This window comes from Tauraco erythrolophus, chromosome 6 (assembly GCF_009769465.1).
Source record: "Tauraco erythrolophus isolate bTauEry1 chromosome 6, bTauEry1.pri, whole genome shotgun sequence".
Classification (NCBI taxonomy): Eukaryota; Metazoa; Chordata; class Aves; order Musophagiformes; family Musophagidae; genus Tauraco; species Tauraco erythrolophus.
Window position 1 is genome coordinate 56311653 of NC_141470.1, and position 27077 is coordinate 56338729.

Below are 27077 nucleotides of genomic sequence, written 5' to 3' on the forward strand. Positions count from 1 at the left end.
CCAGAGAAAGAAGAGAGTTAAGATCAAGTTTCTACTCTTCGGATATTAAATTCTTTGTTTTCTTTTCTTCTTTAAACTGTTTCTTATTTGAATGTATGTTGCTGTACATTTTCCATGTAGTAGAACAGTATGGTTTTAAGTTACTGTGACGGATTGAATCAGAGCATTCCAAATGACCTCCGACACACAGATATTTATGCACTTAAACATTTAAACTGACGTTATTTTTAAAATCCTTAAAATCCTTTGTGAATGGAACTTCCCTCCTCAGCCCAGGGCAGGTGGTGGCCCTTGCTGGGGCTCTGAACTGGAGCAGCAATGACAGAAGACAATCGTTAAGTATATTCGAAATCACTGAACGGGGATGTGCAAGACTTTCCAAAAGTTTTGCAAAGAATAGCAACTCTGCCTCCTCTCTAGCAATGCTTACTGTTCTCTCACCCCTGAGATTAACATCAAAATTATTAATTGTTCAAGCTTGGATTGATTCAGAGTTTTCCTGGCTATTTTGTGTATGGTTGTTCAATGTTGCTATTCAGGACAGCTGATAGCCTTCAGCCTCTACTTGTTTATTCATACTTTCTTTGAAAGATGGAAACATAACATTTGAGAGCTGCTGTTTACTACAACAATGCAAATTTAAACTGTTAAAAACCACAATAGCTTTTATAAATAATAGGAAGGGAGAGATAAATGAAAAAGCTTTCATACAAAATGAATAAAAAATCAAAAAAGTGCACAAGAACATCAAGTGAATTGCACATGTTGCAGTAAAAAAAAGTACAGTAACCTAGTCATGAAATATTCCTAGAAACATTTCACATAAAGTTGTATCTCTGAAGGGTTCTATCTATCACACTCAGTAAAAACAAGCCACTTTACCTTGCACTAGAACTACTGATCTGCTTACAAAGCCTAGTTTGTTTGGGTTTGGGGTATTCGTCTTTTCACAGTAACTTCTAGATCGATGCATTCAATGCACATGGAATTTGTGCAGATTCAGTATTGTGCACGAAATTCGTGTCAATGACTGGAGTGGAGAGGTAGTGGGCTCCGTTTCAGTGCAAATAAATGTAAACTGAATGTGTGAAGATTTGCTGTAAGGATCAAGCAGAAAAGGACTTAATAGCATTGTAATTACCAGATTCCCCTTCCAACAGACTCTCCTCTCCTCAGTCCCTGTGCACAGCGTGCCCTTATCCTTCCTGCAGTTGTGACATGTTACCACCAGACCAGTGCTCTCCAGCTCAGTTACTCTTCTGCTCAGGACAGATGGTTGAGAGCAACTGGGACATGGGTCTTCCGCTAGAGATGAAGGTCTCTTGGTTGAAAGAAGAAATGGGCTTTCCGTCATCTGCTCCACTCAAACCCGGTTTCAACTTCTCCAAGGACATAAAAAAAATTGCAACTCATGAGACTTTGCGTACGTGATAATGTTGGCTCAGAGGAAATTCACAGATAGTTTATGAAATCCCATCCCTGTGGTTATACATGCAGTTGGTGATTGTGAATCCTTCTGTCAGCCAGCGGTCTCCAGGCTGTCACTGCACACCTGAGCAGCACTTAAGTAAATGGTCTCCACCAAGCCATGTCTGTATCCGTCACCCTCTATGACTCTGTTACACTCATTTAATTTCAAGGAATTTTCTTCTGATTTCTATCAATGTGAGTAAGACCCAGACCTTTGCTGCTCAGCCCCCATAAAGTGAGAGATCCATGAACTCCGCAGGTGATTTTCTTTCTCTCAAGCTATTGCTTACTAATACAGGGCCTCATTGGCAAAACTGGTCTAAAGATTTCCTGTTCCACATCCCTTTCCCTCCACTCGGTATTTTTCCAACCTCAAGCAATTCCTTGTTCATGCTGCAGGAGACAAGGGGGCAGATCCTAAACTGGTAGTAATGGAAGTCACTGGATGAAATTTCAGCAGTTGAGGAATCTCACTTGACTTTCCAAAGCTCTGCAAGAAGATCACTGCTCAGTGTGAACTGAAATCTCTTTTGCATTTGGGAAGGGGCAGTTATGGACAGAGTGCACCTAACTGTAACCAGTTCTTCTGCTCACATCCTGTCCCACAAGTGCTAAACACGTTTCATGCAAACGATACAGAGTCTGAACTTCTGTGCCCAGATTAGACTTGTATGTGTGCAAACACACTTTTAGTCTTGTGTTAGGTATGAAACTCCACACAAATAAAACCTGGTGCAGTTCATTTTCCCTACTTAGATTTCTGATTCCATGGATGGTATGCAGGCCAACAAACAAAACCAGATCTTTCAGGTCTCTGGTGGAGAATCCAAACAAAACCATGGTGCACAGCTCCTTTGTCACCTAAGGTAAGAATGAGTGTGCTTCTAGCATAAGATCTGCAAAGACGTAGTTCCAAATTTAGACTCTTCCATCCTTACTTAGGTGCCTAGTCAGGGATCACGCACTCATCAAATCAGTGGTTCAGCAAGTCACACCTGTCAACTGAGCTGCAGCACTGCCAATAATTGTTCGTGGGCTTCTCGTCCCCCCCCAGCTGTGAGGGAATGTGACTTGTTAAAAACTTCAATAAAAGAATTTCACGGACAATTACAGCGGTTCAGCTGATAGATGGTAACTTGTTAAGCTTCCATAAATCAGTTGTGGATCGAGCTGTAAATAGGTGACCTAATTTTCAAAGAAGCTGAGATAATAACTTTCATCAGTGTCAAAGGAGCTAATAGGCACTTCAAATTTCCACAGTCAAGAAATTTAGGGCTAAATCCTAAGACTTTTATTCTGCTTCAGTAATATCTGACACCAAATGTGATCCCATTGGCTTAAGTGGAACTACACCTGGTGCAAGCAACTTGGCATTGTTTAGGCACCTGAATAAGGATTTGGAAGCCCATTTCTAGGTATTTGTTTTCATAAATATCAAAGTGTGACTTTCATAATTTTGAAATAATCTCTGTTTTCTTCCAGTGGTGGCATTGTTACAGCCACAGAGGTTCAAGGAGATAAGAGAGGCTGGGTTTTATAGGGACAAGATCTCCTAGTGGAGCAACAGATAAATTTGGTTTAGTGGTGTTGCCTCTCCCTGTGTACCTCACTTCTCTCCTCCACATTGCTTTCTGTTCATGCTCATCTAGGGCTTTATTCTGTTCTGACACCAGCTTCTTGACAAAGTAAAGCTACTGGTTACAGTGCAGTTACTACTAACTTACAGTAAAAAAAAAAAAAAAAAAAAGCTGAGGGTTTCTTTCAAATCCCCAGTCTAGGAATTCTCTCAAGTAGAATTTCATCTACTTCTTATTGCAAATGTAATACAACATGAACTGTATTTACTATGTGCAAATACATTTCTTACATCCTTTTTAAATAAACCTTCTCTTGCGTTTTAAAGGAATCAGTATTTCTGGATTTTAGTCTATTAAAAAGTTCTGAGCTTTGAATGTTCAGAAATCAAGTACTCTTTCTCAATCAGAAAGGTCCCAAAATTGAAAGCAAAAGTGTTAGCAAGAAGATGTCAAGTTATCAGAAATTAGCAACCAGCACACTTAGCAGAAATCCAAAAAACAGAACAGAACCTAAAATAAAAATCTCCGTCAGTGAAGGAAATGTGATTGTTTCCCCAAATATGTTGACTCTTGACAATTTCTGAATTGTGATCACAGCAAGGACGCTAAGCTCCACCACAACCCCAGGGTACCTTCGAATTCCTCACTGATACTTGCTTCATCACTATTCATTTTTCAGTGTTGGCTTTCATTTCTTGTTCTTTGCAGACCAAGCTCTGAGGTGAATCATATGTGTTTTCTCTTGGAAAACCTAAAAACAGTCTTATGTTTAGCTCTCTGTCTCTTCCATTTTCTTCTCACTCGTGCTTCAGAGGCAAATTTCTCTTAGATTAGTCATTGGAGTCTGCTAGAGCAAGCCAGCAGCAATTCCTCCCCACTGTGCACGATGTGCGCCCTTGCCATGCCGATGACGCTGCGTGCCATGCCGGGAAGCTGCTGCGTGTCCGGTGTGCCTGGGGTCACTGTGTGTAATCATGTTGTAAGTATCGAATCAGTCTGTCTGGGAGAGGCAAGGTGTCAAGAAGTTTAATGCGGTTTCCTTCCAACCAGGCTTCGTACCTTGAGGCGGCAAAGATGGGAAAGAGGGCGTGGGGGCTCTGAAAGACAGAGGCAGGTCAGAAACGTGAGCAGAACTGGTGAGGGACAGCTTGCCTTGACCAGGTCAGTGGCAAGAGGAAAATGGGAGAAGGACGAATGAAAAAAAGGGGCTTTCTGTGATGAAGGGAAAATGCATCTGGCATCGGTGGCAGCGCATCTGTTCCGAGGCATGACATAGGCAAGGAAGTAAGGCTGGAGGATGGGGTGCTGTGTCCCAGCTCAGCCTTGGCAATGGGCTTTCTAGGAAGATTTAAACAAGCCGGTTCACAGTATTCAGTCTTCCCACTAAAAATAAATGTAATGTGTACCAAATTTAGCTTGGTGCCAGAAAACTAATTCTGATAATGTCTATGAAAGACTTTGGATCCTGAAGGAAAGGATGTTTAGGAGAGCAGAATATTAGTAAAGGCTTTAAAGGCCACTGGTGCCTGCTGGGCTGCTGTGGAGATGGTCATGCTGCCCACCTGCCCTGATCTGAGGGCATCCCAGGTGCAGCCAAATGGGTCTTCCTGCATTGGCAATGCTCATTCCCAGCGGGTCAGATCCACAGCTGCTGCACATTTAACATCACAGAGTCAGTGATACCCCAGCAATTTCTAGTGCCCCATACCTGGTCCAAAATGTAATTCAGTCTCAATAGGGAAATCCTATCAAGTTTAAGGGATCATCTCCTAAGAGGAGATGATGACTGAGGTTTTGAATCCAATAGTGGGACTACTTATGCCAGATTCTCTGCTGGGTGACCATACCTGCTTTCTCTTTAATGACAGCCCAGTCTTCATAGCTGTCAATATGCTCCTTGAGCCGGGAGCAGAGCTGCACATTACCCACATAATCCAAGAGAACATCGATGATCGGCCCGGCCCAGCGACTTATCTCTGGAGTAGACACCATTTCACAAAACTTCAAGGAAAAACATATTGACTACAGTCAGTGGGACATGCATGCACCCATGGAAACCGCGATGATAGCAACAGCCCATCCTGCGTTGGTGGTCCCACCCTTCTACCAGCTGTGAGAGCAATTACCAGTTTCCCCTCAGAAAGCTTCAACCTAAAGCCCCTTTTTTTTTAGCAACTGAAGGCAGAATCCCCTCTTTACAACCACAGGAGGACACAAAACCTTGATGGAGTCCTAGCTGTGGAGCATGGAAAGGATGCTGAATTGTTGACAGGGTCTAAAGGTCCTACTTCCACAGAAATGGGAGTGCAGAGGACTGCTCACAGCTTTGCCCCAAGTCAGTAAAGGAGCTGCTGGAAGATCCATGCAGCCCAGGGCACTGTGACTCAGTGTGCTGGGTCCTGCTCCCTTGGGAGAGGCTCCATGGGCCAACTGTGCACAAGAAGGCTTAGGGAAAGAGGGAGATTCGACAGAGCACAGCACCTCCTACTTCTGGTGAATCCACCAGTATCTGCAGCTTTTGAGGACCAAACACCTCACTAGAAACAAGTCTGGGGAAAACTCTGAGGAGATGAATCCCAGGTAGTTTACCTCGCCCATGGGAGAACTATCCTGGGCCTAACACAGAGCAGAAGCGTCTTCCTTTCTCAGTCCTGGATCAGGCAAATCTTCTGTTGCCCCCAGCGTAAGCTGCAGAGTACTCAGAGCCGTTGAGTACAGAGGGCTCCTTAAGGAGATACCGAAGAACAGACTTCAGGACCTGACTTTAAGCAGTCTCCTTTCAAAAAAGTAGTGACTTCTCTTCCCACTTTAATCTAAATATATGAATTATACCAGACAGTTTCATCTAGCTCTGTTACAGTGCTGCATGTGATGAAGGTATCTGTGGACTTATCTGCATTTGAAAAGTCAGAAAACTTAAGATGAATTAAATCATGCTGTGTGGATAAGAACTCAGGCACATGGCCAAACCCAATTGAATGATGGTGGCTTAAGCACCATCCATCAGCTTAGTCACTGAGGCTGTCTGCAGGCACCCTCCAAGCCCACCCAAAACAGGAAAGAAAATGCACCAGCTTAAATCTCTTTCAGTTTAAGCTCCTGTAACTACATCACATTTGATTATACATGCATGAGCCCTAACTCAAAATGCATTAAACTCTTGCGTGGATACTCTTATTCAGAAATAAAATTATATTAGCTCACCTAGGAAAGAATAAAGCTGCAGAAAATTGTAAGGCCATTTTATTTAAGGTGAGAGCTTTCACAGATGCATTTACTACTTTCTGACTGTTTTTTTTTTTCACTGAGCATCACCATGTAACGTTTCCCAGGTAAATTAGATACAGTAATGTCAGGAGGATCTTAGCAGACAACTCACAGTTTCCTCTGTGGACCACTTATAGGAAGTTCAGTTTAGTATATCTGGTTGTCATTCTCCAGTGCGTATGCAATTGCACGCAGTTACCCACCCACAGGACAAGCAAACTGGGGATCTGCGCTACCGCCTCCAAGCAGCAACGCCACTTTTTCAGGGTTTAAATGAGGACACATGCATAGGGCAATAAAACACTGGATCTTACTGCTTTCCTCTTCACCAGAGACCTTGCCTGCCTTTTTCTCTCTTCCCTATTCACAGGCTCAGCCTACAAAACGTTTGCTGGAATAAAAATGTTCCAAATCATGTTGCAGGAAAAGCAGCACAGCAAAAGGAAGCAAAGTAATGCAAACTTGCAACTACAGGCAATGGGATTGACTCGGGGACAAAGTGACTCTGGGCCTGGGACATACTTTGCCTGCAGTCTCAGTAAGCCCCTGAATGCCCTCTCGCGGCAGTAGGATACTTCACTCCCTGCGTTCATGGTTTTGACACTGCAGTTCTGGAAATGTGAAGTGAGACAGCAACCATTTTTCTGCATTCACTTTCTTCAGGACACATAAATTTAGTAGCACCAGTAATGATTTATAGTTATGCCTTTTCAAATTCACTTCCAGTAGCTCATGGTCTTTACTGTATAAAGACTAATCATTCAGATTTATTATCCTTATGTAGTCTTATACAAGAAAATTAAAAAAGCACATTTCGTGTGGAGAAGGCTATAGCTTCATAAGATCCTCTATATTTCAGAATACCATATCACAACTACATTGTGAAGCTGCACCATACAAGCCTTACTTTTATTAGCCAAATTCCCACCAGTAAGAAGCAAATTTAAAATAATATTGGAGGGAAAGGATTGCTTTTTCTCTGTATGCATTTGTTGCCCACTGGTCTCTCTCCAGGCACAAATATAATTTTACACAGCTTTTGCTACCTCTGCCTCATGTGGTCCTACCTTTGAGGTGATTACTCTGTGAGCGACCTAATATTTTGTTAGACACTAAAAGTAGTTTTAGGTGAGATCCACAGGGAAATTGTGTAAGTAAGTAAAAAGAGAACTGTTTTTGAGTGGTTAGAATATCGTAGAGGACTACAGACAAATCCTATCTCCTCACCTTGGAATTCCAGCCTTCTGTTTGCTCTATAGGCTACCATGGTTCAAGCACTAGAGATGATACAGAATCACACAGAATCACAGAATGGCTAGGGCTGGAAGGGACCTTCAAAGGTCATCTAGTCCAATCCCCCTGCAAGGAACAGGGATATCTCCAACTAGATCAGGTTGCTCAGACATTTTATTAATTTCACTTTGACAAAAATGTGATGTCCTTGAGTAATTTTGCTATGACAAACACTCTCAAGAAGACAACAGCTCTGTTTGGGATAAGAGATTATTTGATGGACTCTTACAATCCTCTTTCTAAGATTTCTTTTTGTTTATTTGTTTCCCAGACATGTTACTGGAGAGTAAAGTCTTTTGGAAGACAGGACTTATAAAAAGGTCAAGATTTCATAGAATCTTTTAATGTTTTCCTTTATTCTTTCCACCATCAAGGAGCGTTTAGTTGTGATCATCTCTTTGGGCTAAAGGACACTTCCTTGTGAATCCCTCAAAACTACACTTAAACTAGATGAAAGCTGATTTGTTTCTTCCCTGATTCTTTGCAAAATAGAAAGACTGCTGTGCTGAGATTTCTTTGCTGTGTTGCATGTTGAAGCCCCTTTCCAGGGCAGCTTATCCAGTGGACTTGGAAATTGCAACTATTTACGTCATTAGTTGACCCTCACAAAGTGAAGAACTAGACAATTTTAATTTAACCAGGAGCTTAAATTCCATATCGGACAAAAGAAATCTTACAGGGCAAATAAAACAAGCAGGTTTCTACTGCCCATATGCTACCGCCCATATGCTACCGCCCATATGACACTGCCTGTCAAGAAAGCATGCTTCACTCCTGGCACCTCAGGTCCAGGGAAGAATATTGTAGATCCAATGACAAGGCTGTCAAGATGGCTATAATTCACTACAAATTCAAGCTAGGGCCACAGCAGCTGTTGCCTACCTTCCTGCTGTCATTGAACATGGACTTGGAACATTCACACTCTTATTGAGGTTATTTTTTGTCTGTAAATAAAGTAGGAATAAAGGCATCTTCTCTCACAGGAAAGTTGAGAGAAAAAATACATTAAAGTTGTCAAGATACATGGGTAGGAGACATCCTCAGAAGTACTGTAGATAGACTAGGCAGTGCTTACCTGGACTACGGCTGGCTCCTTGGACAGCTGAGGATCATTAAGTCTGTCCCGTCTATAATTTAACGCAGGATGTGGGCCGTTTCCATACTGACACTCAAAAACACGAACCTGCGTCACAACCTAAATCGAGGAGATACTTCAGCACGGAAGGTACTTCATTGAAAACATGATGGTAGCTGGAAATGAGGTGGGGTGGCTTGATATATAGGCATCAATGTTTGCTCCATGATCAAGGAGCAGTTTCATGGTCTTCAGGCAGCCGTGGCGGATGGAGATGAGTAATGGGTTGATGAGGTCAACATTGGGGTTGGCTCCGGCTTGCAGCAGGAGTTCCGTGGCATAGATGTTGTTGTTAAAACAGCAAAATAGAGGGGGGTGGTGCGTCTGTCCTCGTAAAGGCAGGACCGTTCGTTGGAGAGGGCAGTGTTGACATCATAGCCAGCGTCAATCAGCTCTTCCAGAATGTCATCATTGTTGCGTTCGGCCGCTAAGTGCAGGGGGCTAATGCCACTGCGCTTGACACGAGTGCGGCTGGTCACAGGGATCAGCATGGAGACAATCCTGCCAGGTGAAGAGTCAGCGAACAGCAGTGAGCTCTAGAGGATATAGGGGATCTATGACCACATGGCAAATCATAGCTGTATGGTTGTAATCATAACAGAGAGCCTGCTAACTTGGACACGGGAGCAACTCCCTCTGAGAGAAACCAGGGTGTGAACTTTAAACCTGTCAACAGCTCCCTATGCTCCTACCTTGCAAAAGATGTGTGTTGTGTGACCCCTCTTTCATGGAGGAACAAGATTTTTTGAAATTACCGCACAGTTTCTGTGAGGCAATGGCAGCTACAGGGGCAGTTACGATGCAAGAGACGACATGTTGGCACCTCATCTACCCTGTTGTAACTTTCCTAGATGCCACAGTCCAAATGGCAGACATCCAGCCAGGATCTCCCAGACATTCTACACCTTTATCATCACGCTGTGGATAGAACTGGAGGAACAGAAGCACGGCCTCTGACCTGAGGTGCCAGGAAAGAGGTTGTATCTCCCCACTTCCACTGGGATTGCTTTATTGCTCAGCAGAGAAGGGCACCAACACAAGGCATTAATATGTCGTGTGGGTCACAGCCACAGCAAGAGTCTTGAGACCAGAAAGGAGATGAAACCAAACCTTCCTCTGCAGGACTGATCTAGCATAAACTACATATTTGGTTTCCAGTTATTACCCTGGATTGATCCACATCCTGGAGGCCCTCATTATACAGCTTTTGGCTGTGGCAAATCCATGGGGCTATCAACGTTCATCCCAGATCATGGGGAGCCAAAAAGACAATTAGGAAAGGGGAGAAAAGAAATAAAAATATTTTCCAGGCTGGTTTCCATGCTTTAGCCCAGGGAGAAAAAAAGTACAGCCAAGTCCTAAACACCAGTAATCAGGGACTGCTATTGGAAAGTGTGATGTAGCCTTTAACACAGCAACATAAATCAAGCTGCTTTCATTATGTAATATGAAATTCAAATATATGATGTACAGGAGTCCTGCAGCCTCAAATCCATGATCATTTTTATGTCTCCATAAGTGTCATTGGAGCTGCATGACCAGCCCCATGGGTTAAACCCTCATTTCCCGCTCATGAAGTTGGGTGGCTTAGCCAAGGCATGAGATTGATTCTGTACATACAGACAAGTCACCTTAAGCTACTTCCAGAAAGAGACTACAAACCATACAACCTAAGTCTGTTTACTGTCTCAGGAGATGCCCATGCTCCCTATGTAAGGCCTGTGGAGATAAGGATATCTAAAAAAGGAATTTGTGGGAGCCAGCAAGCTATGCACATCTTCTCCTCTTCTTCTTCCTCCCATGCAGACTTCTCTGTCTAGCAGTCAACAGCTCTTCTAACACACAAACATGCAAAGCTCAGTTTCCTACTACCGTGTAGTGTGTCTCCTATAAAATGTTATGCATGAAGATATATGCATATCTTCATCTTGACTGCAATGGCTGGTCCCAACACTGGACCTTCAAACATATATTTACATAACAAACTAAGCCAAATATAAGAGCTAGTCTCAGGAAAACCTTTGTCTGTGATGCACTGAATGATCCTGTGAAAGGCTGAGCCTCCAATGCTCCCAGGAGCCGAAATGAGAGTTGAAGATGCATAACGCTTTACAGGATTATGTTCCTATTTACATGATGGACTGTTTGCTGTCTTCAAGTTACTTCTACATCTCAATTTAAACAAAAATGCTTTTAAAATTATGTAAATATCTTGGAAAATTAAGCACGAGTTTGTTTTTTTTTCCAAGCAGCCTCACTAATCTTCCAGCTCTGTGACGCTCACCAGGGAGCAGGAGGTTTGGGTGCTGGTGAGCTGGCAACTTCCCACCGTTAGCAAATGTTCTGTAAAAGCCATAATAACAAAAAGGGCACAGAGCACTGTGAGGACACCATGCCAAGTGCCAGCATTAGTCATCCCATGATCAACTGTTTTGAAGATTAAGGGTCTGTTTTGTTCTTTCCCTCTAGCATATGTGTTTCAGCCAGCTCTTCACATCTGAGTTAAAGAGGCACTGCATCATTTCTGTCTGCAAGGGAGATCTGAACCTCGCTGCAAGGGTGACACACTGAGGCTCTGTGTTCAAATGCTGCAGTGTCCCATACCTCAGTACACTCCCTGTAGCCCAGATTTGTTTGGGGAAGAAAAGCAGGAGGCATCAAATTTGTATCAGAGTTTAATTGTGTAGCTTGAACCTTCCTCAGCCTCCGAAGTGGGTTGGTTCAGTAATATGGTGTCTCCATCTCTGCAGTCTTTCCTGTCTGTCTAGAGGGAGAAGGCAGCTCAAGTGAAGGCGGCCAAGGCCAGACAAGCCATACCACATCCCACGTCTATCACAGGGCTGAGCTTCATGTAGAGTTTCAAAATAGTGCTGAGTTTTCCCTCATCCCTGACACCTGCTTCTGTGATTTCTATTAGAAATTATATGGAGGAGGAGGCAGAACATCCTTAGTATGAGTGTGCCAAGAGTTTATTGACTCGCATTTACTTAATAAATCTGCCTTCACTTCACAAAGTCTTCCCTTCTCAGCATCTTAGTTCCAAGGGGGAAGGAGTTAAATGACTGCTTGTGATTGTCCTACAGCTGATGAGGTGACCCTTATGAATTTCAGGTCAGTGTTGACAAGGTGTCATTTAAAATAAACAAACACCAAGCAACGAGAGTTGACAGTTGAGTCTTGGGACCACATTCTTGGCTTTTTGATGGTAGGGAGCCTTCGTGCTCTGGCAGAAAGTTGAAGCGTGGAATTCCTGCAGAATTACGTATTAAATCTGCAGGAATACAAAGCGAGGTCACCGTGAAGGGTGTTATTTTACTGAATACCGAAGGAATTAAGAATAGTCGGCCAATTGGGCTAAAGCTTTGCCATTTAGATAAATATTTATAAGAGAAGATCTTATTCTTTTTTCTTTCGTTGCACTTAGTTTACAGCAGTTGTGCACAAAGTTTTGTGCTCGGTCTTTTACAAGGCAAGGAACTCGAGTTTGGGCTGAATTCTGGTCTCATTTATGCTGCAGGTTGTTGGGAATAAGAGATGTGAGGTCTGAATCAGGCCTTTTCTTTCATAACATGGGGATGGACTCAGGTTGCAGAGTTTGCATGTAAATTTCTTTTCAGGTCGCAGTGTGAAGCTATAGAGGGGAGGAAAAGATTCAGAGAGCTGGTCCAGACTCTATGTATAAATTGGATTCAGACCAACTTACTGTACTTTCTTTTCAGATGAACTTTTTTGAAAGTGAGCAACTGGAGCTGGGTTCTGTCTCTGGCACATTTCTCATCTAAAATGCGTTTGTTTTCAAGAAAATGTCTTGGTAACTCAAACCTCAGAGAAAATTGTGAATCGTGCCGGCTTTAGTCTATGCAGGGTATTTATGTACATGCTGTAAGTGTATAAACCCATTACATAAACTCGCACTGAGCTGCCCTCTAGAATACACAGCTTGCACAAAAAAGCAGACCTCCAACTACAGAAAATTAATATCCTCAGGTCTATCAAAGTGATATGAGAAGCTTAACTGGGCTTCCCAAGCAGACCTAAACACTAGGATAAAAGATATTATGGGAAGGTGTAGTGGTGTCAAAATTTTCATTCCTCAGACATTGTGAAATATATAAGAATCTGTTGTAGCACTTGTTTGCAAAGATAGCTTTACTATCCAGAAACAGTCTTTGCAATTGGATATACTCTCTCCTTTGACTGTTGCTGAAAAGATTTTGATAGAAACTGTGATAGCTAGAAGAGCCCACAATAGTCACCAAAAGGGTCTGTCGCTGCAAGATATGACTGTGTTTTGCAAAGATAGCCGAGCCACTCACCCTTCCAGCAGCATGGGGTTAAATGCAGGAGCTAAAACTTGCTCTAGGATCGATCAGAAGTAAATGCTAAGGAGTTCAGGCTCAGAAGCATGCTGCAATGTCCCAGCTCTTGAAGGAGCTAGATAAACACTATTTACATGACAGTGCAACAATCCCAGCCCTGGACAGCATCTTCTAAAATGATATCCTTTATCACAGGCTGTAGAGCTTCTCCTCCTCATCCAAACACCTTTACTTCAGAAGACTGCTAAATCTACCCAATTCCTGGTTATTTTTTCCGTTAGTTACTTTTCTCACTGTTTGAAGAATGTGCTCAGCTCTATCCCAAACACATTGCATTTCAGAAACAAACCACTGGATCATTTTATGCATTTGTCTTTTACATTTAAGAGTCATTTAATCGCTCACTAATAAAGTATATTTTCCAGACTGTGCGTAATTCTTCTACTTCTTTTCTGAAGCCTTTCCAATTTCCTGAAAGGTTTCTGAGAGGGAAGATACCAGAACTGGACACCATATTCTAGCAGCAATCTCACTAATGCCCTAGAGATTCACTTAACCACTTCCCGCTGTCAGCATCTGAATTATTGTTAATAAAACCTGAACACACCAGAGATGAATGCAGCATGTGCTGCTTGTGCAGAAGAATCACAATGGGCTCACATGGAAAAATTATTGCAAACTATGCTGCAATAGCTATTGAAGACTAACCCTCCCTCCTCCCAACACACACAGATGCTTTTTTATTCCATCTCAAGCATATTTTATGGAGCTCAGTTTAATCCACGTCCAAGATACAGGAGGTTATTTAGCTGTAATAGGTGATATCTTGGCAAAGCTAAAGGGATCTTGCACCCCACGTTCCTGCTCACCACACCCCAACCCATCCCATCCCAACCCACAAACACACTCTTTAGATTATAATTTCCAACCAGAGCTCTGCAAGCAGAAAGCCCAGTTCTCAACTGGCAGCTCCCTTGCTCACAATGCTCAGAATTAGATCTGGGGCACTACGCTCTTCTTTTCATAAGGACTTTGGATTCTTGCCTAAAAGATGAAACTATGAAATGAACTAAAACTTACTCGCAAATCCCTTTTTGGCTGCTATGTGAAGAGGTAACAAGCCATCCTTATTGGCTTTGTTAGCGTCTGCTCCTTGGGACAAAAGAAACTCCACAATAGGTACGTGTCCGTTTTTACAGGCTTCATAAAGAGCAGAGGCGTTATCACTGGCTTGAGTATTTATATCAGCACCTGGGAAGGAAAAATATCTTTGTAGCACCAAAAGGTTAAAATCAGGTGGAAACAACATACTTTCAATGAACACATAAGTCTCCATGACACTGGAGCTACAAATGTGCTGGAAGGGGATGTGAATGAGGTCATATCAGAGCAAAATGAAAAGGTGATACAGGCATATCAGTTATATATAGTTATATCAGATCTGCACTGTTTTTTACTGTGATCTGAATATTGTGAGGGAGTGTTTAGCATGGGTTGCAACCTTAGCTGCCAGTCCTGAATCCAAGCTCCATTTAGCTGTATCTCAAAGACAAAAACTTTAAAACCTGCTGTTCTTTATATAACATGGCCTTTTCTTTGGACATAATAATTCCATTATTATTTATATGTTACACTATGTATATACACTACTCTGAAACAGGAGTTTGGACCAGATGATCTCAATAGGTGCTCTCCAAAATGCTTTAATTATGTATTTATTACACATATTTATTTATACATATTATTTCTACTTTATATCTTCATACTTCAAATACATTTATACTATATTTTCATTTTAGTACATATCCAGGCTGAAATAGGGCTCTCTAACATGACATCTGCAAAGTACCGAGCAACAATTCTAATCAGCCTTTATTTGGGCATGCCTTAGTCAATGAATATTTAATTTCAAAAGTCAGCACATGAGGCCATATCTCTTTGTTTCATGGGAGTTCAAGTTAGGCTCCAATGGTAAGTTTTACCAAAAAAAAAGGATAATAGTATTAATGAACTACTAGATTATTTGGGGCATTTTTTTCTTGAGCTCTAGCATGTGCTCGGTTTAATAAATAACATGCAAAAATAAACCAAAATCTAATACTTTTTGGCTACAAACAATTTGGAATCTAGCTTTTTCTGTGCTAGGTATTTAAGGCCTGAAAGCCTGGATTTCGACTGTAATACACTGGTCATGGTGTCCTCAGGAAGGCTGCTCCATGTGTATCTGAAATAAGAATGACAATTAACTGGAGTTTTGCTTCTAAACCCCTATAAAGAAACCAATCAGTCTCCTGTTTGATCATGAAAACTCCCTGCCAAAGAGAACTCTGTACTCTCACCCCAAACTGAAACATCTGTGTTGTGTTTGGCCCTTTGAAGATGTTGTAGCTGGAAACATCAGGAGAATTGCAGTGACAAAACATAACACAGGACTACATTCCTAATGAAAAGAAATGAAAAAGAACCCCTTTTTATGATGAACATTGCTCATCGTAAAAAATGTAGTGATATCATTCCTGGGATTCTCAGAGGAGCTTTTCAGGGCCTGAAACAATTGGACAGTTTTATTGGACTTTCTCCTATGTATTTTTCTCAAAATTGAACTTAAAGAAATCCTAATATCTACCTAAGTTGAAACACAAATCACATTCTGACTTAGTTTCTAAAATCATAGGCAATATGATGGACTAACTGGTCATATAAAACTGACTTGACAATGCTAGCTGGACAGCAAAACATGTTTTTTTGTTCATCAACACTCATATCTTTCTTAGCCATACTAATGGCTTCATAAGTTTTTCTTCATACTGTTTAGCTCTTGTTTCACAAGTGCAGGACCCAGTTCTTACGTACATTGAAGGTATTAGCCCCCAGTGAAATTAAAATATACTTCTGAATAGTAGTAAAGTATGTTGTGCTTATTGTAAAGCTGTTTTACGTGAGTGGAGCTGTAAAAGGTAGGTTTAGTGTGAACTAGAACCAAATTCACTCTATTTATATCTTGAACATATGCACATGGGGGAAAGCAAGTCTGCTTTTCCTTGGTGTAAGTCCGTTATAACTATACAATAGTACTTTATCTATTTTCAGTGGAATTAATTAGTGGAGGAGAGCTAACGTTGTCCATCACTGCGTAAGTTCATGAGCAGATGGGGTTGGCTAATGTTCAACTTCTGCCATCTATTACCACCTAGAGTTGTCTTTTATGACTAATTGGATTTTAGGCTACACGTGGGCAGCAATATGGGTTTTGAAAGCTGTCAGGCAATGCAATTAGAGGGCACCATATTACTTCCCAAAGTAGGTGACCATGAATGAATGCTGAAGAAGTACATGTGTCTAGACCATGCTCTCTGAACTCAGCCATCTGGAGTAACAGGGTTTCAGCATCTCTGCAGGGTAGGCCTTGTCTTTTTTTTTTGTCCAGACAAAAAAAAACTGAGCCAGGGAGAATTAATAGGCACTTTGAAATATTAAGAATGAAACGAGTAAAGGCATGTAATAGCACAACTGTACTCACCACATTTTGCCAGGTATCTCAAAGCTTCCAACTGCCCACTCTCAGCTGCCACAAATAAAGAAGTGATCCCATAGGCGTTTGCAGACTCAATCTTGGCACCCCCTTTCACAAGGATATCAATAATCTCCAGGTCATTTCGGGACACAGCCTCATGGAGAGCAGTCCATCCTCGATTGCAACGATGGTTGGTGTCGGCATTGTACTGTACGAGGAGTCTTGCTGCCTCTGCATTCTTGCGCTCACAGGCTGTTTTGGAAAACAGAGGCGTGATTGGGACAGGCTTTTGAAAAGATCCTGGGCATTATGGTATCCATTTTATGCTGCATAAGGCAATATAATACAACTAGGCCACAGTGAATAAGATCAAAGATCCATCCAGGCCAATATGAGGTCCAAGGCTGTTGCCGAATGACACTGTCTGAGACTCGTAAGGGATGTGGTAGTGAAGCTGATCTTCAGCTGGGACCTGGAGGAGGCTAAGTGTTCTGTGCGGGACTTGTGTGAAGCCTAGTACTGAGGGGAATCCACTCAAGCACATTTGAACCAATTGAACACCACAGTGACACAGGGAGGTGACAAGGCATGGGAGGTGGTTTATGAAGAATAAACATGTTACTGAAATCACATGGTCTGAACACTTTCTTTCCTAATTCTGTGCAAACTGACTCTGTATCTTACTGCCTGGAGTGCAGATAAAGTGCTGTATAGACAAAAAAATAAAAAAGCTCAAACCAACAGAGGTCAGAAAAGGATCCTTAGAAAACAATTATAGTGTGAGTCAGTAGCACTGTCTTGCCCTGCAACAACATATAGTTCAGGACCATCCTGAGCTAAGGGTATTTTCTTGATTGTTAATGGAATTTTGTTGATTTTTATTCAACAAATTTGTTCCATTGCTTTTTGAATCCCAAATCCTGAGGCTTCCTACACACTTTTACTGTAGGACTCTAAACCAAAGCTACCTAGAATAAGCAGACACTTTTATAACCTCCAAATAGCATTTGTTGTACAATGCATGGAGAGACCAGCATATTCAATAGCAATTGTTTTTCTCTTTGAAATAATAGTGTCTTTTTCTCACAGAGGTCCTGCCTTTTGGTTTTGATTCTTCCCTTGGGACATCACGATGCCTTCCTCTCCCATATGTACATGTCACTTGTGTACTGAAAGCAACTATCTGATGAAGCACTGTTGTAATTACCTATGCATAGCTCTGCAGAGTTTAATTTGCTTCCATATCAGGAATGAGTAATTTGTTATGATAATTTTTTCACTCCTTTTTTGCTGGAGAATAGACCAGAATATTTTGCATCGACACTAGCACACACTTAATAACAGGTTTTCTCTGTCTGAAGGGTACTTTCATATTATTGTTATTATTATTGTTATTATTGCTACAAGTACTACTACTACCACTATTGTGTGTTTAATGAACAGTTGAACAGCTTTCCTTTAGCCGACTATAAACCAGAATTTTAAACTGAGCAGCTCTAATGTCAGGCATCCAAAATCAGAGGCAAGGTTACTGTTGAAACCAGTAATATGTGTATTTTAATGTTTTAGAGCACTAAAAATAGTCATGGCAGGAATGTCAATAAAAGGGGAAGGGACACAAAGGTGTGAGAGGACATCTCCTTTCTGAATCTTTGTGATATCATAAATGTAATGCTGTTCTACTAAAGAAAGTGTTCTCTCTGACCAGCAGCAAAGTTCTATGTCCATGTTAAACACTTTGTCTACCTCACTGAATTGTTTATAACTTTATGCATCTCCCATAGCAGACAGCCTTGCCTGGCCCGCACAGTATATGAATCACTGGCATGTCTACAGTTACTGTACTCCTGCCTCTAACAGCTACTTAGGTCTGACTGTTTAGAAAAGCATACATATTCCTGTACTATCCGCTTTCTGCTTTCCGTAAGTTTGGGATATCATGCAGACACCCTGTACTTGGAGCTGCACTAAGTATCACACCCCCTACTCTCAGCACCACATTGCAGCTTGCATCCCATAGTGCAGCCACTAACCCTGTCTCTGATGTGGATGGGAGAGAGGCCATGGCATAGCAGGTCAGACATAGGAGATACAGGACTGCTGGAGGAAGGTGCAAAATGGGAGCTAGTTGCTAAGTTTCAGCCCTGCATCGCAAAAGCACCTGCAGTTCTGCCTTGGTGGTGTCAGAAGACCTCAGTATGCCTGGAAACACAGACACTTACCTTTGTAGAGAGGTGTTTTCTCTGGCCTTGTTGGAGATGTCGGGCTCAGCCCCAGCCTGCAGCAGGGTGAGCAGGCAGTCCAGGTTGCCCCGGCTGGTGGCCAGGTAGAGAGCCGTCTCCTCATTGAGCGTGCGCTGGTCAATTGTGCCAGGGTATGCTGTGCATAAATGGCGAGCCCAAAGTCATTAAGGCATGTAGTAAGTACACAAGTATCTGCAGCACCATCACCTTTCAAAACCCTTGGAGTTTTAGGTTTGGTTTTGTTGTTTATTTCTTTTCTTTTCCTTTTCCATGAGCAAAGTAAGTTAAGAATATACTATAACTCAGATTAAGTATCTAAATCAGTCACCAGTTTAGATTGAAATGTTTGACCATTGCCACTAGTGATGCAGAAAGCTGCTGAGTAACTGCTCTTCAGTAGCAGTTTGAAAACAAGCTATTATTGTTAACCACCTTCAAGCACCAGAAAAGAGATGCTGGGCTGGATCTCCAGCTAGTGAGACCTGGGGTAATTGCTGTCAGCTGTGGCAGCTGAGCAGCTTTACTGTGGGAAATCCAGCGCTTGGCAAGATCTCTCCAGATATGATTTTCTCCTGAAGATCCTAACTTTTAGAGGCTTCAGTCTGGAAACCTATTCTCAAAGAGAAAGTGAAATTAACATGCACTCAGAGACGTTAAAAAAAAACTTCACACACATTGGGCTGCTGCTAATTCTGCTTTTTAGTTTATTCATATTCTTCTTCTTCTAGGGCCACGAAGATGATAAGAGGGCTGGAGCACCTTTCCTATGAGGACAGGCTGAAAGAGTTGGGGCTGTTCAGCCTGGAGAAGAGGAGGCTCCGGGGTGACCTTATAGCGGTCTTCCAGTACCTCAAGGGGGCCTACAGGAAAGATGGGGAGAGGCTGTTCAAGAGGGCCAGTTGTGATAGGACAAGGGGTAATGGTTTTAAAATAGAGGGAGGTAGATTCAGGTTGGATATTAGGAAAAAATTTTTTACCATGAGAGTTGTAGAACACTGGAACAGGTTGCCCAGAGAGGTGGTGGATGCTCCATCCCTGGAGACTTTCAAGGCCCGGTTGGATGAGGCCCTGAGCAACCTGATCTAGTTGGAGATATCCCTGTTCCTTGCAGGGGGATTGGACTAGATGACCTTTGAAGGTCCCTTCCAGCCCTAACGATTCTATGATTCTATGATTCTCCTTTTTGTAATGAATTAGTTTTAAGTTCACTGACCTTTTTGTAACAGGCTCAGGCAACCCACTTGGCCGTAGTATGCAGCTTCATGAAGGGGTATCCAGCCATCCTTATTAGGTTCAGAAAGGTTTTTTCCTGATTTCATCATGTTACATACTGCTTGTTCATCTCCATCCTTGATTGCTGCCACTACAGGGTCAAGTTCTCTTTAAACAAGATTAAAACCTGATTACTGTGTCCTTCATTACTAAGAAGTATTTTCAGCAACATCACTGTATCATTTGGCCAAAATGGTGAACTCCTACAGCCTTTATAATATTTGTGGCCCTAAGGTTTCTTGCTACAGGGCCTGTGGAGATAAAATTTGTCTGCTCTAATTTGGATATTCACAAAAGAACTGGCCAGAGGTGCTCATCTCTTTCCTTGGATTATAAGTAAAGTGTAGGAGTGACTAATCTCTGACAAAAACATTATACTTTAGATATCTGGAGTTGAGGGAGACTAGCTCTACTCATGCTCTGTACACTGCCATGAGCATCCATGGTTGTGATAATTACATCATCCTCCCGTGTGGCAAGGTGTTTCCATATGAGATCTCTTAAACAAGATCAATTTTGAAGAGAATTACCCCTGTTCATCCCGGAAGAAAATTTTAAACTTTGATTTGCAGATGGCTTAGCCTTACAGCGGAAATTCTCCATAAATCTAGTTCTTGTATTTTAAAGAGCCTTCCCATTTCCCTTACACCAGCCTGTATTCTGAAGTTAGCTGGACCAGTTATGAAGAAGGGAGACATCCAGTGAGATGATGTGAGCATTACAGTGGTGGTCTGGGCTCTCCTTCCTTCAGCCAGGGAGGATTAAAAAAAATGTATCCACCCACCTAAATTATATTCTGAGCTGCACTTTGTGACCATGCCCCAGAGATCCTCAGCTGTTATGTCAGCAATGAGTACTCAATTTTTCAGAAATGATAACCACTTCAGACATTATAGACCTTCAAAAATGTGTCTTCGTGTCCCAGTAAGACATGTTAGGTGCTGGGCTCTTCTGAAACTCTGGTCCTCGCCTGCTTGAGAGCAGACCCATTAGCTTGGTCAACAAGTCCACTCTTGCAAACCTCTTAACCAAGTTAGCAGTTCTCCAAGTAACTGCAATAGTCAGAGGCCTCTAGAACACCAATTGGGACCTGATGCCAAGCTGTGAAGTGGTTCATGTTGCAGTCCATTTGAACCCAGCAAACCACTGTCAGGCTTCACAGGGCCAAGTAACTTCTAGGCACAGAGACTGAAAGGAATTAAAAAATATTTGGAAAGGAGGGAATATTTTAAAACCTCTTTGGAGTGGAAAGTCATTGAAATATGTAGAATCACTAAAAAGTGTTAAAGTAGTATTTCAGTGTTTATCAGCAAAACCAAAAATAACATGAAAGTCATCTTTTTTCATGCTACCTAATTCTGAAGCTTTCAAGAGGAGGCTCACTGTGAAAATCTACAAAAAACATGGTGTGCTCCTTGCCACCCAGAAGTGAGACACCACGAGCAGCCTACAAGTGAGCTTCGCTCTGACAAGCCTTCCCTTTGCCAAGCATTCATTCTGAATGCTCTAGGCAGCTGCCCATTTCTCCGAGCTCTGTAAGAGCTCTGCAGAGCAGGGCTGACCTGGGCACACCAGACCTTCTGCGGACTCTGCAGCCAATGCGGGCAGGACCCTTGCCCATGGCAGGCAGCAGCTCTGTGCATGGCAGTGTGCTGCACCTTCCAGTGCCTGCTCCTGCTCCTGCTCCTGATGAGCTGTGCAGGGAGAAGGCAGCCACCACTTCCTTATTCTGAGGCACCAAATGGCTAAGCTCCAGGACAGCAAACACTGCAAAGGAAGAAGTGTTTTTCCAGTTCTAAAGGAGCTATATTTTCAGGGACAGAGAACAAGAGGATGTTGAAAACATAGGAGAGTTTGTCGTCTGAACTAACTCTAAAGAGAAAATCTTGCAGCCTAGAAGGTGGAGAGACTGGGGAGGGAGGTGCGTGTCCCAAGGAGACTTAGCATCGCCAGGGTGGGAATAGAGCTTGTGATGAAGGTCATGCAGGGCAGTGACGATAGGAACAACCAGAAACTCTGGTTATGACAGAAGGTCTAAAATGCCACAAGAGAGTGAGATCAGAGACAGAAGAATATGGGCAGCTCAGCACAGGAGACCTCACAAAGCAGATCATTGGTACAACCTCTGCATTTGTGCAGGTTACAGGAGCAGCATTGGATTTCATTGTCTTACAGGGGCTGGACAGACCAACAGCCTCAAACTCACACAGGCATCATCAATTTCAGCTTGCCCAGAGGTACCCAATCTGTGCCATAAACACTGAAAGATGGTTAGCACTGAAAGAGGTGCCATATTGGCACTGAAAGAAAAGTCACCAAGCTGCTTTTCTGAGGATAAATTCAGGGCCTGGAGTGGAACCAGGTGAACACAACACAGGTGTCAAGGAATGGGAAAACACATGATTTCCTAGGTGAAAATGACTTAGTGCCACTTGCACTTTCTCTATAGCTTGAAGCAGTGATCTCAAGACAGCAGAGTCACAAAAATAGCAACACTGGAATAGGGGGGAAAGATATGGGACACAAAGCCAGGCGTTTGCCTGAGCAGATAACAGTGAGAGCAGGCAGCTACCTTCCTGGCCACAGCCCAGCCAGGAGGAATTGACTGACCTTCTGTTAACTGCTGGGCTGAGGTCCCAAGGACGCTGCTGTATCTCCATGCTGTTTACAGTACCCTGGAGACTAAAACGAAATTGCTAGTTTTGTATGGAAAGGAGCTTTTCATATAGGTGTTTGAAATGGAGTATTTTGTTGAAGTCAGTTAACAGCAACAGTTGGCATGTTTGGCTGAGAGAGGAGGAGGAGGTGGGATATCTTCGTCTTTAAAAGCCCCTGGCACAAGGCTGCTGAAGCCATCTGTTGTTCTGTGCAAAGGTTCATGTTACACATGCAGAGCTGCTCGCTGCAACCTCGGGATTCAGGCATACGATAGAGTTACCAGCGCTTAATGAGTTACTGCATGCCAGGTGGGCCATGGCAGGGGTCTGTGCATGTGGCTGGCATTCACTGTGAGGTGAATCACATTAGCTGAGACCTCAGTGAAAGCAGAGGGTATCTCGGACCTGTAGTAGGGTTAAAAATGTGTGAAGAATCAGTTACTATTCTGCTTGAGCCCTCAGATGTTGAATGAAACAAACTTCTGTCGGGCTCCTTGACCTTAAATGATTCCTAAGATGAGGGGGTTTGCTGGATCAAGCTGTAGATGCTTTAGCCAAGCAAATTCCAGATCAGTACAGAAAGTTTAATGAATCTCCATGTGAAATCCTTGTTTTCTGCCTGGCTTGTAGTTGGCTGTTACAAAAAACCAACACATTCTGCTGCTTGAGTTTCATCAGATATAGGAAAAATGAGTACTAGACCTATGGAGGAAGCCTGAAGATCTGACAAAATCTTAACCATACAGGCAAATCAAAAGAACTACTGCATGTCAAAGGCCAGTAGCCAAGATAATAAATACTCATTGCAGAAGAAATGTATGATGAGGTCAATTCTGAGTGCTGCAGAAGAGGTTCAGTGGAGCACAGAAAGGTTCAGGAAGCTCCTTCTTGTCTTGGCAGCCTGGTGAGATGCAAGCAGCATGAAGGAACAACATTTTCCAGGTGGAGCCAGCTATCATCCCTGCCTGGCTCTGAGACCAGGGCTACGAAACAGTCATGCCATCATACTCTCCTGTGGCTTCCCAGCTACGTTTTTTGCCCTCACCAGGCAGTAGAGGGCTAGCTTGTCATCCTTATCCCAATCTTTGTTGTGGACTAAAGTCTATTGAGGTACTCGATGCAGAAGAAAAGCCTGACCTCCAGTCATGGCACCCAGAGCACAAGAGAGGCATGCCAGGTGTGCAGAGCACTTAATGAGAGGATGTGATTTCAGTGTGGCCAAGCAGAGCTGGCAGGTGAGGGAGGCTTCATGTTTCAGCAGAAAGAGGTTTTCACATACATCAGGGAGGGCAATGTCAGTGGAGGGCCTGGAACAGAGCCTGGATCAGCCAGGGTGTATGGTGAGGTGGAGGAGATTGTGGAACTGGGTGAGGGATGAAAGGAAGAAGAGTGGTGAAGGGGTAGTCACTGTGACCATGCATCCAGGAAGGGACTTGTAAGAAAGATAAAACCAAGTGGATTTGAAGTAGGTAGAGAAAAAAGGCAGGGAAGAGTTTTCTGCAGGATACAGCGAAGTGCTGCCTATAATACTTTCCTCTCTTCATCCGATAGCTAAAGGAAGGTGCATACATCTAGTCTGCACTGCAGAGAGTGGTAATAAAACCCATCATGCTCCAGAAACTTCCACTGCATATAGACACTGGGGCAGAGCTCGGGCCACCCGCTTGCCTGTCTGCTTTCCTCATCCATGACTGTATCCATCTAAGCTTATTTATGGTCTCTGCCAACAACAAAACATGGCTAGGAGGATCAAAGTCAGTCAAGCTGGTTTCCTCCTTGGGCAGGTAAGATGTGGTACGGCTCCCCGGCAGCCCTCCTCAGTGTGGCAGGACAGTGTGGGTATTGCTAGGATAGGAATGGCATCTTGGGAGCTTTTATAAACTATTTACTTTGATGGACTGGACTTTCTCACCCTGTTTATATACTGCAATAAAATGTTTGTTTTCCCTACTCCTCCCCATCCTTGATTCATGAACTTAATACCAATGCAGTTACTGTCAGCCCCTGCCTGCCTCATCTACCGTGTTGATGCAGGAGCCAGCCTGTGTAAATACACCACAGTGCAGGCATCCTTCTCTGCTGTCCTTGTCACCTCAGAGTTACCGAATGATCCAGAGTCCCCAGGACATATGCACTGGAGGGATGGAGAGTGATGAAGGGGGAGAAGAGAACAAGGGAGGTTGAGATGGGTCACCAGCCAGACCCTGGTCATGGTCTGAGGCAGCTGGGAAGTCGGAAGGAAGAGTGGGAAGGCAGCGAGGGTGTGGTGCAGGTACCAGCAAGACCCCTCTAAGCAGTTAATGAACTCCTCGAGATGAACCACCACCATTTCCCCCCACCAGACACCATCATCACCCAGAAGAGTTGACTCAGGGGGAGAGTGGGTAGCAAGGCTTGTTTTGGCTGTGGGGGAAAGGGGGAGAGGGAGGCACTTACACGGGCTGGGATGTGCTGAACAGGCTGCCGTCGTACCTTCGCCTGACCCCCCAGGCTGCCCCCGAGCTGGATGGCTGAGCACGACCTCTTTGCTGGGCCGCCAATCTGGAGTGGCGATGACATGAATGAAATAAGGAGAAATACTCCGAATAGGAGAAACAGGTCATGTTGAGGCAGAAAACAGAGACACACATCCACAGAGACGGAGCGAGAAAGCCTGCCGGTCGGAGCTTTGAATAAAAGCAGATGGCCACAGCTTGCTCTGCGCTGGATTCAGCTGCTCACTCGGCTCGAGATTATTTTTGGCCCTCTGAGGAAGTGTCAGGGGATTCAAATGACCATATAAGACAGCAGTGAGGTTAACTCTACCACCGCCACCACACAGGAAGCAGGCATGAGGCGAGGTGACATTCATCACTCCAAAGTGCCACGCAAGCAGGTCAAAGAGGGGGTGCCGGCTCTGTTTCCTGCCTGCCTCTCCCAGGAGGCAGGAGAGTCCAGCATCACTACAGATCTGAAGCTACAAGCTGCAAAGGTTTTCCCTCCAAAGGGAGGTCCAAAGCTGCTGGGCTGAGGCAAAGGCAGGACAGGTTAACGCACAGAACTGCCGATGCTGCCTTTTGCCAAAATAGCAGGTGTCAAGGATGTCCAAGGAGTACAGGATCAAACATCCAGGGAAGCCTTATTGTCCTCCGCATTGGGTCCCTGCGCCAGAGCTGACAGTAGAAGTGCATGGTAATGACATGGAGAAGGCGTGACCTTGATGGGAGAAGGACCGCCTGCTCCACAGCATCCTGAATCCACAGCTGTGAAACACGCTTACTGCTCATCAAATTGTCCCAGTTTCCCAGCCTTGGAAACCAAACAATCAGAGGTGGTAATGAATGAGGTGTCAGAGGACAGTGGAGTTATGAGAAAGAAGGAGAAACAAAACTTCAATTGCTCCCAGCTTATTAAAATTAATATTTTAAAGGATATTTTTCTATCTTCCTTGGGTTTGGGGTGACTTTATAATCTCTTCATCCCCAACCCCCCTTGAGAAATCTGCCTTTTAAAAAATGAAAGGAGAACAATGTCTGGTTTGGAAACTGTCAGCAGGTCTCTGTAACTCACAGCCCAGCGTCACAGCAGAGGGAGATGCAGCCACGCTTTGGTGTCTGGAGCAGCTCTTGGCTGAGCGTGGTGTGCTTCAGATCAGACCCTGATCCTTTAAAGTCTGCAGTATCTAAAAGGTAGCCAGCTCACACTGTTTTATATTTTTGGCCTTTCTCCTGTGTTTTCCCATAACAAATGCTGTGCTCCCTCTCTGACAAAACTTCAGCCTGTCATGCAGTGTGCCCTGGGGGGAATGGAGCCGCTGGCTTCAGCAGGCTTTCTTTCATTCAGGAGAGCTTGAGCAGTGCCCCCTTTTCTTATTTGATTTGTCGCTTAAAACAGACAGCAGCAAGCAACTTCTCATTTCGTACGAGGGCATAACTGTTGACCTCACTGGATTTATAGCAGACTCCAGCTTTCAAACTAATGACAGACTTGCAGAGCAGCAGCTCAGCACAGCTAATTAGAAAGCAGGTGTTTGGGCAGGGGAAGCTGTTTTGCTCTTCTCAGGCAGGGGTTTTTGTGGTCAGAGGGGTTCAGGCAGGCGCTCACTCACCTTTGCCATGGGTAGATGTGGTAGGGTGGGTTGTGGCTGTTGCAGGGCTTGGGGTGGCTGCCTCACCAGGACCAGCTACCATTGACTTCTGGTGGCTTTGGGCAGCTGGCTGACCCGCGGAGTCTCTTCCAAGCTCTGCTGGATGGCCATCTTTATAAGTTCGTCTTCACTCAAGCTACTGTATAGACTGTATTCCTCGCTGCCTATCGTTTGTCTTTGTGTATTTGCTGCTGTTGTAGCCAT

At 43.6% G+C, this 27077-nt stretch overlaps 1 protein-coding gene across 1 annotated transcript; it reads right to left on the reverse strand.

Annotated features, from left to right (window-relative positions):
* Positions 1 to 4006: 4006 nt before the first annotated feature.
* On the reverse strand, positions 4007 to 27077 carry LOC147528625 (ankyrin repeat and SOCS box protein 2-like). The gene is given in 17 exon segments (XM_086613921.1): positions 4007 to 4084; positions 4086 to 4144; positions 4895 to 5048; positions 8683 to 8781; positions 8783 to 8832; positions 8835 to 9041; positions 9044 to 9243; positions 12652 to 12656; positions 14146 to 14312; positions 16582 to 16827; positions 18798 to 18813; positions 18815 to 18954; positions 20032 to 20198; positions 25184 to 25288; positions 26835 to 26871; positions 26874 to 26960; positions 26963 to 27077. Coding segments are annotated over 17 exon segments (1932 nt in total).